This window comes from Pelophylax lessonae (assembly GCF_965119305.1).
Source record: "Pelophylax lessonae genome assembly, chromosome: 1".
Taxonomy (NCBI): Eukaryota; Metazoa; Chordata; class Amphibia; order Anura; family Ranidae; genus Pelophylax; species Pelophylax lessonae.
In genome coordinates, this window is record NC_138768.1 from 568275175 (window position 1) to 568289395 (window position 14221).

Sequence of the window (14221 nt, forward strand, 5' to 3'; positions counted from 1 at the left end):
TTGTGTTTTCTTAACATTGCCAGCAGATGCCCAGCAGGCAAAATCTTTCTCCTACCAGTGTCCTACCAGATTGTTCTGCAACTTTGGTTAGAATGCCCTATGTATCGTTATCTTTTCTGCATGTTGACACTTTGCTTTACTGTTGTTTTTGCTCTATGTACTGCAAATTCATTGACTAAATAAACAGAGAATTAAAAAAAAATTTGGTGTTATTGCACTCTCTTACACTGGTCACTGGAAGTTCAACATGGCACCTCATGGCAAAGAACTCTCTAAGGATCTGAAAAGAAGAATTGTTGCTCTACATAAAGATGGCCTAGTCCAGTGATGGCAAACCTTGGAACCCCAGATGTTTTGGAACTACATTTCCCATGATACTCATGCACTCTGCAGTGTAGCTGAACATCATGGGAAATATAGTTCCAAAACATCTGGGGTGCCAAGGTTCACCAACACAGGCCTAGGCTATAAGAATATTGCCAAGTCCCTGAAACTGAGCTGCAGTGTGGCAGCCAAGACCATACAGCAGTTTAATAGGACAGGTTCCACTCAGAACAGGCCTCACCATGGTCAACCAAAGAAGTTGAGCGCACCAGAGGTTGTCTTTGGGAAATAGACGTATGAGTGCTGCCAGCATTGCTGCAGAGGTTGAAGGGGTGGGGGTGGGGGGTTGGAGGGTCAACCTGTCAATGCTCAGACCATATGCTGCCCACTGCATCAAATTGGTCTGTATGGCTGTGGTCCCAGAAGGAAGCCTCTTCTAAAGGTGATGCACAAGAAAGCCCACAAATAGTTTGCTGAAGACAAGCAGACTAAGGACATGGATTACTGGAACCATGTCCTGTGGTCTGATGAGACCTAGATAAACATATTTGGTTCAGATGGTGTCAAGCATTTGTGGCAGCAACCAGGTGAGGAGTACAAAGACAAGTGTGTCTTGCCTACAGTCAAGCATGGTGGTGGAAGTGTCATGGTCTGGGGCTGCATGAGTGCTGCCGACACTGGGGAGCTATCGTTTATGGAGGGAACCATGAATGCCAACATATACTGTGACATACTGAAGCAGACCATGATCCCCTCCCTTCGGGAGACTGGGCCGCAGGGTAGTATTCCAACATGATAACGACCCCAAACACACCTCCAAGATGACCACTGCTTTGCTAAAGAAGCTGAGGGTAAAGGTGATGGACTGGCCAAGCTTATCTCCAGACCTAAACCCTATTGAGCATCTGTGGGGCATCCTCAAACGGAAGATGGAGGAGCGCAAGGTCTCTAACATCCACCGGCTCCCTGATGAAGTCATTGAGGAGTGGAAGAGAACTCCAGTGGCAACCTGTGAAGCTCCGGTGAACTCCATGACACTTTGGACCCAATTTGGACATTTTGACACACATACATATATGTGATCGACAAATCCCAGGTGCTAGGTCGCCATGGTGACTAGAAAATGTGGCCTGCTGCCTGGGCTGTTGTCAGCCCAGTGGCTAGCATGGGGGGGGGGGGGGGCACAGCCAGGTGCAACATTCAAGGGCGGCTGGCAGAGGTGTCATATGTGTTTTCTGATGCCGGGGCTGGGGAGGAGCAGCTCTGTGAGGAAAGGATAAGGGAGGAGAGGGGCAGGCTGTGAAGGGAGGGTTAGGGCAGATGTGGGGCTGTAGGGTATTAGGAAGGGCGGGCAGGGGCAGAGTGGAGCCCCTAGCAGGAAGTCTCCTCTGTGCATCTCTCTCCTCCTTACTGCTGAGTGTGGGTCTAGATCGAGCTGTCCAGGGAGACTCCCTGGAGCAGGAACTGGTGGCACTGAACGGCTAAGCAAGGCCAGGTCTTCTCATCCAACATCAGTGCCTAACCTCACAATTGCGCTTCTGGAACATTCCCATAGACACACTCCTAAACCTTGTGGACAGCCTTCCCAGAAGAGGTAAAGCTGTTATAGCTGCAAAGGGTGGGCCAACTCAATATTGAACCCTACAAAGATTGGGATGCCATTAAAGTCCATGTGCGTATAAAGGCAGGTGTCCCAATACTTTTGGTAATATAGTGTGTGTGTGTATATATATATATATATATATATATATATACTGTATATACACACACATGCATGTGTTTGAGCTTGTGGTACGCACACATTTATGCAATGTTCATGCACACACCTATGCACTGGTGCTTAGAATAGAGATTCCAGTGATAAATACCCATGTACTGTCTGTATACAGTATAGTGCGTAGGTCTTTTAGCTGCAATTGTCCAGCTGTCATCACACCGCTCTCCAATCTGTATTTGTTTTGGCCACTAGAGGTCTCTGGTGCTCCGTGAAGAGTTGTACAGGACAGCCCGCCCTCCCAGCACAGTATGGAGAATAATCACCCCGGACACTTCCTGTTACATTGTGTGCGTCGCTTGTAGTGTTCGGAGTGTGCCTGGAGATGGCCCGGGAGAGCACGCAGGCACTCGTGTCTGGGGTTGTGTTTAGCGCCCTCGCTTTCCACCATGTTAACTCTGCCTCAGACTCGGTGAGTGAGGGGGACAAAGTATATGGCTGGGGTACAGGGCTTTCTATCAGTACAGGGACCTGACACCGGCCAGGGGGTCTACAAACAGGACAACACTGGACTGTACTAACAGGACTACAGGCACACAACACTGGACTGTAGTCACAGGACTACAGGCACACAACACTGGACTGTAGTCACAGGACTACAGGCACACAACACTGGACTGTACTTACAGGACTACAGGCACACAACACTGGACTGTACTCACAGGACTACAGGCACACAACACTGGACTGTAGTCACAGGACTACAGGCACACAACACTGGACTGTCCTCACAGGACTACAGGCACACAAGACTGGACTGTAGTCACAGGACTACAGGCACACAAGACTGGACTGTAGTCACAGGACTACAGGCACACAACACTGGACTGTAGTCACAGGACTACAGGCACACAACACTGGACTGTAGTCACAGGACTACAGGCACACAACACTGGACTGTAGTCACAGGACTACAGGCACACAACACTGGACTGTCCTCACAGGACTACAGGCACACAACACTGGACTGTAGTCACGGGTCTACAGGAGCACAACACTGGACTGTAGTCACGGGTCTACAGAAGCACAACACTGGACTGTAGTCACAGGACTACAGGCACACAGCTCTGGACTGTAGTCACAGGACTACAGGCACACAGCACTGGACTGTAGTCACAGGACTACAGGCACACAGCACTGGACTGTAGTCACAGGACTACAGGCACACAGCACTGGACTGTAGTCACAGGACTACAGGCACACAGCACTGGACTGTAGTCACAGGACTACAGGCACACAGCACTGGTCTGTAGTCACAGGACTACAGGCACACAACACTGGACTGTAGTCACAGGACTACAGGCACACAGCACTGGACTGTAGTCACAGGACTACAGGCACACAGCACTGGACTGTAGTCACAGGACTACAGGCACACAACACTGGACTGTAGTCACAGGACTACAGGCACACAACACTGGACTGTAGTCACGGGTCTACAGGAGCACAACACTGGACTATACTCACAGGACTACAGGCACACAGCACTGGACTGTAGTCACAGGACTACAGGCACACAGCACTGGTCTGTAGTCACAGGACTACAGGCACACAACACTGGACTGTAGTCACAGAACTACAGGCACACAACACTGGACTGTAGTCACAGGACTACAGGCACACAACACTGGACTGTAGTCACAGGACTACAGGCACACAACACTGGACTGTAGTCACAGGACTACAGGCACACAACACTGGACTGTAGTCACGAGTCTACAGGCACACAACACTGGACTGTAGTCACAGGACTACAGGCACACAACACTGGACTGTAGTCACAGGACTACAGGCACACAACACTGGACTGTCCTCACAGGACTACAGGCACACAACACTGGACTGTCCTCACAGGACTACAGGCACACAACACTGGACTGTCCTCACAGGACTACAGGCACACAACACTGGACTGTAGTCACAGGACTACAGGCACACAACACTGGACTGTAGTCACAGGACTACAGGCACACAACAATGGACTGTAGTCACAGGACTACAGGCACACAACAATGGACTGTAGTCACAGGACTACAGGCACACAACAATGGACTGTAGTCACAGGACTACAGGCACACAACACTGGACTGTCCTCACAGGACTACAGGCACACAACACTGGACTGTAGTCACGAGTCTACAGGCACACAACACTGGACTGTAGTCACAGAACTACAGGCACACAACACTGGACTGTCCTCACAGGACTACAGGCACACAACACTGGACTGTAGTCACGAGTCTACAGGCACACAACACTGGACTGTAGTCACGAGTCTACAGGCACACAACACTGGACTGTAGTCACAGGACTACAGGCACACAACACTGGACTGTAGTCACAGGACTACAGGCACACAACACTGGACTGTAGTCACGGGTCTACAGAAGCACAACACTGGACTGTAGTCACAGGACTACAGGCACACAGCACTGGACTGTAGTCACAGGACTACAGGCACACAGCACTGGACTGTAGTCACAGGACTACAGGCACACAGCACTGGACTGTAGTCACAGGACTACAGGCACACAACACTGGACTGTAGTCACAGGACTACAGGCACACAACACTGGACTGTAGTCACAGGACTACAGGCACACAACACTGGACTGTAGTCACGGGTCTACAGAAGCACAACACTGGACTGTAGTCACAGGACTACAGGCACACAGCTCTGGACTGTAGTCACAGGACTACAGGCACACAGCACTGGACTGTAGTCACAGGACTACAGGCACACAGCACTGGACTGTAGTCACAGGACTACAGGCACACAGCACTGGTCTGTAGTCACAGGACTACAGGCACACAACACTGGACTGTAGTCACAGGACTACAGGCACACAGCACTGGACTGTAGTCACAGGACTACAGGCACACAGCACTGGACTGTAGTCACAGGACTACAGGCACACAGCACTGGACTGTAGTCACAGAACTACAGGCACACAACACTGGACTGTCCTCACAGGACTACAGGCACACAACACTGGACTGTAGTCACAGGACTACAGGCACACAACACTGGACTGTAGTCACGGGTCTACAGGAGCACAACACTGGACTATACTCACAGGACTACAGGCACACAGCACTGGACTGTAGTCACAGGACTACAGGCACACAGCACTGGTCTGTAGTCACAGGACTACAGGCACACAACACTGGACTGTAGTCACAGAACTACAGGCACACAACACTGGACTGTCCTCACAGGACTACAGGCACACAACACTGGACTGTAGTCACAGGACTACAGGCACACAACACTGGACTGTAGTCACAGGACTACAGGCACACAACACTGGACTGTAGTCACAGGACTACAGGCACACAACACTGGACTGTAGTCACAGGACTACAGGCACACAACACTGGACTGTAGTCACAGGACTACAGGCACACAACACTGGACTGTAGTCACAGGACTACAGGCACACAACACTGGACTGTAGTCACGAGTCTACAGGCACACAACACTGGACTGTAGTCACGAGTCTACAGGCACACAACACTGGACTGTACTCACAGGACTACAGGCACACAACACTGGACTGTAGTCACAGGACTACAGGCACACAACACTGGACTGTAGTCACAGGACTACAGGCACACAACACTGGACTGTAGTCACAGGACTACAGGCACACAACACTGGACTGTAGTCACAGGACTACAGGCACACAACACTGGACTGTAGTCACAGGACTACAGGCACACAACACTGGACTGTAGTCACAGGACTACAGGCACACAACACTGGACTGTAGTCACAGGACTACAGGCACACAACACTGGACTGTAGTCACGGGTCTACAGAAGCACAACACTGGACTGTAGTCACAGGACTACAGGCACACAGCACTGGACTGTAGTCACAGGACTACAGGCACACAGCACTGGACTGTAGTCACAGGACTACAGGCACACAACACTGGACTGTAGTCACAGGACTACAGGCACACAACACTGGACTGTAGTCACAGGACTACAGGCACACAACACTGGACTGTAGTCACGGGTCTACAGAAGCACAACACTGGACTGTAGTCACAGGACTACAGGCACACAGCTCTGGACTGTAGTCACAGGACTACAGGCACACAGCTCTGGACTGTAGTCACAGGACTACAGGCACACAGCACTGGTCTGTAGTCACAGGACTACAGGCACACAACACTGGACTGTAGTCACAGGACTACAGGCACACAGCACTGGACTGTAGTCACAGGACTACAGGCACACAGCACTGGACTGTAGTCACAGGACTACAGGCACACAGCACTGGACTGTAGTCACAGGACTACAGGCACACAGCACTGGACTGTAGTCACAGGACTACAGGCACACAACACTGGACTGTAGTCACAGGACTACAGGCACACAACACTGGACTGTAGTCACAGGACTACAGGCACACAACACTGGACTGTAGTCACGGGTCTACAGGAGCACAACACTGGACTATACTCACAGGACTACAGGCACACAGCACTGGACTGTAGTCACAGGACTACAGGCACACAGCACTGGTCTGTAGTCACAGGACTACAGGCACACAACACTGGACTGTAGTCACAGAACTACAGGCACACAACACTGGACTGTCCTCACAGGACTACAGGCACACAACACTGGACTGTAGTCACAGGACTACAGGCACACAACACTGGACTGTAGTCACAGGACTACAGGCACACAACACTGGACTGTAGTCACGAGTCTACAGGCACACAACACTGGACTGTAGTCACAGGACTACAGGCACACAACACTGGACTGTAGTCACAGGACTACAGGCACACAACACTGGACTGTAGTCACAGGACTACAGGCACACAACACTGGACTGTCCTCACAGGACTACAGGCACACAACACTGGACTGTCCTCACAGGACTACAGGCACACAACACTGGACTGTAGTCACAGGAATACAGGCACACAACACTGGACTGTAGTCACAGGACTACAGGCACACAACAATGGACTGTAGTCACAGGACTACAGGCACACAACACTGGACTGTAGTCACAGAACTACAGGCACACAACACTGGACTGTCCTCACAGGACTACAGGCACACAACACTAGACTGTAGTCACGAGTCTACAGGCACACAACACTGGACTGTAGTCACAGGACTACAGGCACACAACACTGGACTGTAGTCACAGGACTACAGGCACACAACACTGGACTGTAGTCACGAGTCTACAGGCACACAACACTGGACTGTAGTCACAGAACTACAGGCACACAACACTGGACTGTCCTCACAGGACTACAGGCACACAACACTGGACTGTAGTCACGAGTCTACAGGCACACAACACTGGACTGTAGTCACAGGACTACAGGCACACAACACTGGACTGTAGTCACAGGACTACAGGCACACAACACTGGACTGTAGTCACGGGTCTACAGAAGCACAACACTGGACTGTAGTCACAGGACTACAGGCACACAACACTGGACTGTAGTCACAGGACTACAGGCACACAACACTGGACTGTAGTCACAGGACTACAGGCACACAACACTGGACTGTAGTCACAGGACTACAGGCACACAACACTGGACTGTAGTCACGGGTCTACAGAAGCACAACACTAGACTGTAGTCACAGGACTACAGGCACACAGCTCTGGACTGTAGTCACAGGACTACAGGCACACAGCACTGGACTGTAGTCACAGGACTACAGGCACACAGCACTGGACTGTAGTCACAGGACTACAGGCACACAGCACTGGACTGTAGTCACAGGACTACAGGCACACAGCACTGGTCTGTAGTCACAGGACTACAGGCACACAACACTGGACTGTAGTCACAGGACTACAGGCACACAGCACTGGACTGTAGTCACAGGACTACAGGCACACAGCACTGGACTGTAGTCACAGGACTACAGGCACACAGCACTGGACTGTAGTCACAGAACTACAGGCACACAACACTGGACTGTCCTCACAGGACTACAGGCACACAACACTGGACTGTAGTCACAGGACTACAGGCACACAACACTGGACTGTCCTCACAGGACTACAGGCACACAACACTGGACTGTCCTCACAGGACTACAGGCACACAACACTGGACTGTAGTCACAGGACTACAGGCACACAACACTGGACTGTCCTCACAGGACTACAGGCACACAACACTGGACTGTCCTCACAGGACTACAGGCACACAACACTGGACTGTAGTCACAGGAATACAGGCACACAACACTGGACTGTAGTCACAGGACTACAGGCACACAACAATGGACTGTAGTCACAGGACTACAGGCACACAACAATGGACTGTAGTCACAGGACTACAGGCACACAACACTGGACTGTCCTCACAGGACTACAGGCACACAACACTGGACTGTAGTCACGAGTCTACAGGCACACAACACTGGACTGTAGTCACAGAACTACAGGCACACAACACTGGACTGTCCTCACAGGACTACAGGCACACAACACTGGACTGTAGTCACGAGTCTACAGGCACACAACACTGGACTGTAGTCACAGGACTACAGGCACACAACACTGGACTGTCGTCACAGGACTACAGGCACACAGCACTGGTCTGTAGTCACAGGACTACAGGCACACAACACTGGACTGTAGTCACAGGACTACAGGCACACAGCACTGGACTGTAGTCACAGGACTACAGGCACACAGCACTGGACTGTAGTCACAGGACTACAGGCACACAGCACTGGACTGTAGTCACAGGACTACAGGCACACAACACTGGACTGTAGTCACAGGACTACAGGCACACAACACTGGACTGTAGTCACGGGTCTACAGGAGCACAACACTGGACTATACTCACAGGACTACAGGCACACAGCACTGGACTGTAGTCACAGGACTACAGGCACACAGCACTGGTCTGTAGTCACAGGACTACAGGCACACAACACTGGACTGTAGTCACAGAACTACAGGCACACAACACTGGACTGTCCTCACAGGACTACAGGCACACAACACTGGACTGTAGTCACAGGACTACAGGCACACAACACTGGACTGTAGTCACGAGTCTACAGGCACACAACACTGGACTGTAGTCACAGGACTACAGGCACACAACACTGGACTGTAGTCACAGGACTACAGGCACACAACACTGGACTGTAGTCACAGGACTACAGGCACACAACACTGGACTGTAGTCACAGGACTACAGGCACACAACACTGGACTGTAGTCACAGGACTACAGGCACACAACACTGGACTGTAGTCACAGGACTACAGGCACACAACACTGGACTGTAGTCACAGGACTACAGGCACACAACACTGGACTGTAGTCACAGGACTACAGGCACACAACACTGGACTGTAGTCACGGGTCTACAGAAGCACAACACTGGACTGTAGTCACAGGACTACAGGCACACAGCACTGGACTGTAGTCACAGGACTACAGGCACACAGCACTGGACTGTAGTCACAGGACTACAGGCACACAGCACTGGTCTGTAGTCACAGGACTACAGGCACACAACACTGGACTGTAGTCACAGGACTACAGGCACACAACACTGGACTGTAGTCACAGGACTACAGGCACACAACACTGGACTGTAGTCACGGGTCTACAGAAGCACAACACTGGACTGTAGTCACAGGACTACAGGCACACAGCTCTGGACTGTAGTCACAGGACTACAGGCACACAGCACTGGACTGTAGTCACAGGACTACAGGCACACAGCACTGGACTGTAGTCACAGGACTACAGGCACACAGCACTGGACTGTAGTCACAGGACTACAGGCACACAACACTGGACTGTAGTCACAGGACTACAGGCACACAACACTGGACTGTAGTCACGGGTCTACAGGAGCACAACACTGGACTATACTCACAGGACTACAGGCACACAGCACTGGACTGTAGTCACAGGACTACAGGCACACAGCACTGGTCTGTAGTCACAGGACTACAGGCACACAACACTGGACTGTAGTCACAGAACTACAGGCACACAACACTGGACTGTCCTCACAGGACTACAGGCACACAACACTGGACTGTAGTCACAGGACTACAGGCACACAACACTGGACTGTAGTCACAGGACTACAGGCACACAACACTGGACTGTAGTCACGAGTCTACAGGCACACAACACTGGACTGTAGTCACAGGACTACAGGCACACAACACTGGACTGTAGTCACAGGACTACAGGCACACAACACTGGACTGTAGTCACAGGACTACAGGCACACAACACTGGACTGTCCTCACAGGACTACAGGCACACAACACTGGACTGTAGTCACAGGACTACAGGCACACAACAATGGACTGTAGTCACAGGACTACAGGCACACAACAATGGACTGTAGTCACAGGACTACAGGCACACAACAATGGACTGTAGTCACAGGACTACAGGCACACAACAATGGACTGTAGTCACAGGACTACAGGCACACAACACTGGACTGTAGTCACAGGACTACAGGCACACAACACTGGACTGTCCTCACAGGACTACAGGCACACAACACTGGACTGTAGTCACGAGTCTACAGGCACACAACACTGGACTGTAGTCACAGAACTACAGGCACACAACACTGGACTGTCCTCACAGGACTACAGGCACACAACACTGGACTGTAGTCACGAGTCTACAGGCACACAACACTGGACTGTAGTCACAGGACTACAGGCACACAACACTGGACTGTAGTCACAGGACTACAGGCACACAACACTGGACTGTAGTCACAGGACTACAGGCACACAACACTGGACTGTAGTCACAGGACTACAGGCACACAACACTGGACTGTAGTCACAGGACTACAGGCACACAACACTGGACTGTAGTCACAGGACTACAGGCACACAACACTGGACTGTAGTCACAGGACTACAGGCACACAACACTGGACTGTCCTCACAGGACTACAGGCACACAACACTGGACTGTAGTCACGAGTCTACAGGCACACAACACTGGTCTGTAGTCACAGGACTACAGGCACACAGCACTGGTCTGTAGTCACAGGACTACAGGCACACAGCACTGGTCTGTAGTCACAGGACTACAGGCGCACAGCACTGGACTGTAGTCACAGGACTACAGGCACACAACACTGGACTGTAGTCACAGGACTACAGGCACACAGCTCTGGACTGTAGTCACAGGACTACAGGCACACAGCACTGGACTGTAGTCACAGGACTACAGGCACACAGCACTGGACTGTAGTCACAGGACTACAGGCACACAGCACTGGACTGTAGTCACAGGACTACAGGCACACAGCACTGGTCTGTAGTCACAGGACTACAGGCACACAACACTGGACTGTAGTCACAGGACTACAGGCACACAGCACTGGACTGTAGTCACAGGACTACAGGCACACAGCACTGGACTGTAGTCACAGGACTACAGGCACACAGCACTGGACTGTAGTCACAGAACTACAGGCACACAACACTGGACTGTCCTCACAGGACTACAGGCACACAACACTGGACTGTAGTCACAGGACTACAGGCACACAACACTGGACTGTCCTCACAGGACTACAGGCACACAACACTGGACTGTCCTCACAGGACTACAGGCACACAACACTGGACTGTAGTCACAGGACTACAGGCACACAACACTGGACTGTCCTCACAGGACTACAGGCACACAACACTGGACTGTCCTCACAGGACTACAGGCACACAACACTGGACTGTAGTCACAGGAATACAGGCACACAACACTGGACTGTAGTCACAGGACTACAGGCACACAACAATGGACTGTAGTCACAGGACTACAGGCACACAACAATGGACTGTAGTCACAGGACTACAGGCACACAACACTGGACTGTCCTCACAGGACTACAGGCACACAACACTGGACTGTAGTCACGAGTCTACAGGCACACAACACTGGACTGTAGTCACAGAACTACAGGCACACAACACTGGACTGTCCTCACAGGACTACAGGCACACAACACTGGACTGTAGTCACGAGTCTACAGGCACACAACACTGGACTGTAGTCACAGGACTACAGGCACACAACACTGGACTGTCGTCACAGGACTACAGGCACACAGCACTGGTCTGTAGTCACAGGACTACAGGCACACAACACTGGACTGTAGTCACAGGACTACAGGCACACAGCACTGGACTGTAGTCACAGGACTACAGGCACACAGCACTGGACTGTAGTCACAGGACTACAGGCACACAGCACTGGACTGTAGTCACAGGACTACAGGCACACAACACTGGACTGTAGTCACAGGACTACAGGCACACAACACTGGACTGTAGTCACGGGTCTACAGGAGCACAACACTGGACTATACTCACAGGACTACAGGCACACAGCACTGGACTGTAGTCACAGGACTACAGGCACACAGCACTGGTCTGTAGTCACAGGACTACAGGCACACAACACTGGACTGTAGTCACAGAACTACAGGCACACAACACTGGACTGTCCTCACAGGACTACAGGCACACAACACTGGACTGTAGTCACAGGACTACAGGCACACAACACTGGACTGTAGTCACGAGTCTACAGGCACACAACACTGGACTGTAGTCACAGGACTACAGGCACACAACACTGGACTGTAGTCACAGGACTACAGGCACACAACACTGGACTGTAGTCACAGGACTACAGGCACACAACACTGGACTGTAGTCACAGGACTACAGGCACACAACACTGGACTGTAGTCACAGGACTACAGGCACACAACACTGGACTGTAGTCACAGGACTACAGGCACACAACACTGGACTGTAGTCACAGGACTACAGGCACACAACACTGGACTGTAGTCACAGGACTACAGGCACACAACACTGGACTGTAGTCACGGGTCTACAGAAGCACAACACTGGACTGTAGTCACAGGACTACAGGCACACAGCACTGGACTGTAGTCACAGGACTACAGGCACACAGCACTGGACTGTAGTCACAGGACTACAGGCACACAGCACTGGTCTGTAGTCACAGGACTACAGGCACACAACACTGGACTGTAGTCACAGGACTACAGGCACACAACACTGGACTGTAGTCACAGGACTACAGGCACACAACACTGGACTGTAGTCACGGGTCTACAGAAGCACAACACTGGACTGTAGTCACAGGACTACAGGCACACAGCTCTGGACTGTAGTCACAGGACTACAGGCACACAGCACTGGACTGTAGTCACAGGACTACAGGCACACAGCACTGGACTGTAGTCACAGGACTACAGGCACACAGCACTGGACTGTAGTCACAGGACTACAGGCACACAGCACTGGACTGTAGTCACAGGACTACAGGCACACAACACTGGACTGTAGTCACAGGACTACAGGCACACAACACTGGACTGTAGTCACGGGTCTACAGGAGCACAACACTGGACTATACTCACAGGACTACAGGCACACAGCACTGGACTGTAGTCACAGGACTACAGGCACACAGCACTGGTCTGTAGTCACAGGACTACAGGCACACAACACTGGACTGTAGTCACAGAACTACAGGCACACAACACTGGACTGTCCTCACAGGACTACAGGCACACAACACTGGACTGTAGTCACAGGACTACAGGCACACAACACTGGACTGTAGTCACAGGACTACAGGCACACAACACTGGACTGTAGTCACGAGTCTACAGGCACACAACACTGGACTGTAGTCACAGGACTACAGGCACACAACACTGGACTGTAGTCACAGGACTACAGGCACACAACACTGGACTGTAGTCACAGGACTACAGGCACACAACACTGGACTGTCCTCACAGGACTACAGGCACACAACACTGGACTGTAGTCACAGGACTACAGGCACACAACAATGGACTGTAGTCACAGGACTACAGGCACACAACAATGGACTGTAGTCACAGGACTACAGGCACACAACAATGGACTGTAGTCACAGGACTACAGGCACACAACAATGGACTGTAGTCACAGGACTACAGGCACACAACACTGGACTGTAGTCACAGGACTACAGGCACACAACACTGGACTGTCCTCACAGGACTACAGGCACAC

General features: G+C 51.6%; 1 protein-coding gene across 1 annotated transcript in view; it reads left to right on the forward strand.

Moving 5' to 3' along the window:
- Window positions 1–2337: 2337 nt before the first annotated feature.
- ABRAXAS1 (abraxas 1, BRCA1 A complex subunit) overlaps window positions 2338–14221 on the forward strand; it is a 79556-nt gene continuing 67672 nt past the window's right edge. Inside the window, exon 1 of the mRNA XM_082275822.1 lies at window positions 2338–2510. Coding sequence (XP_082131948.1) covers window positions 2424–2510 — 87 coding nt within the window. The 5' untranslated portion in view covers window positions 2338–2423. The remainder of the gene's footprint in view (window positions 2511–14221) is intronic.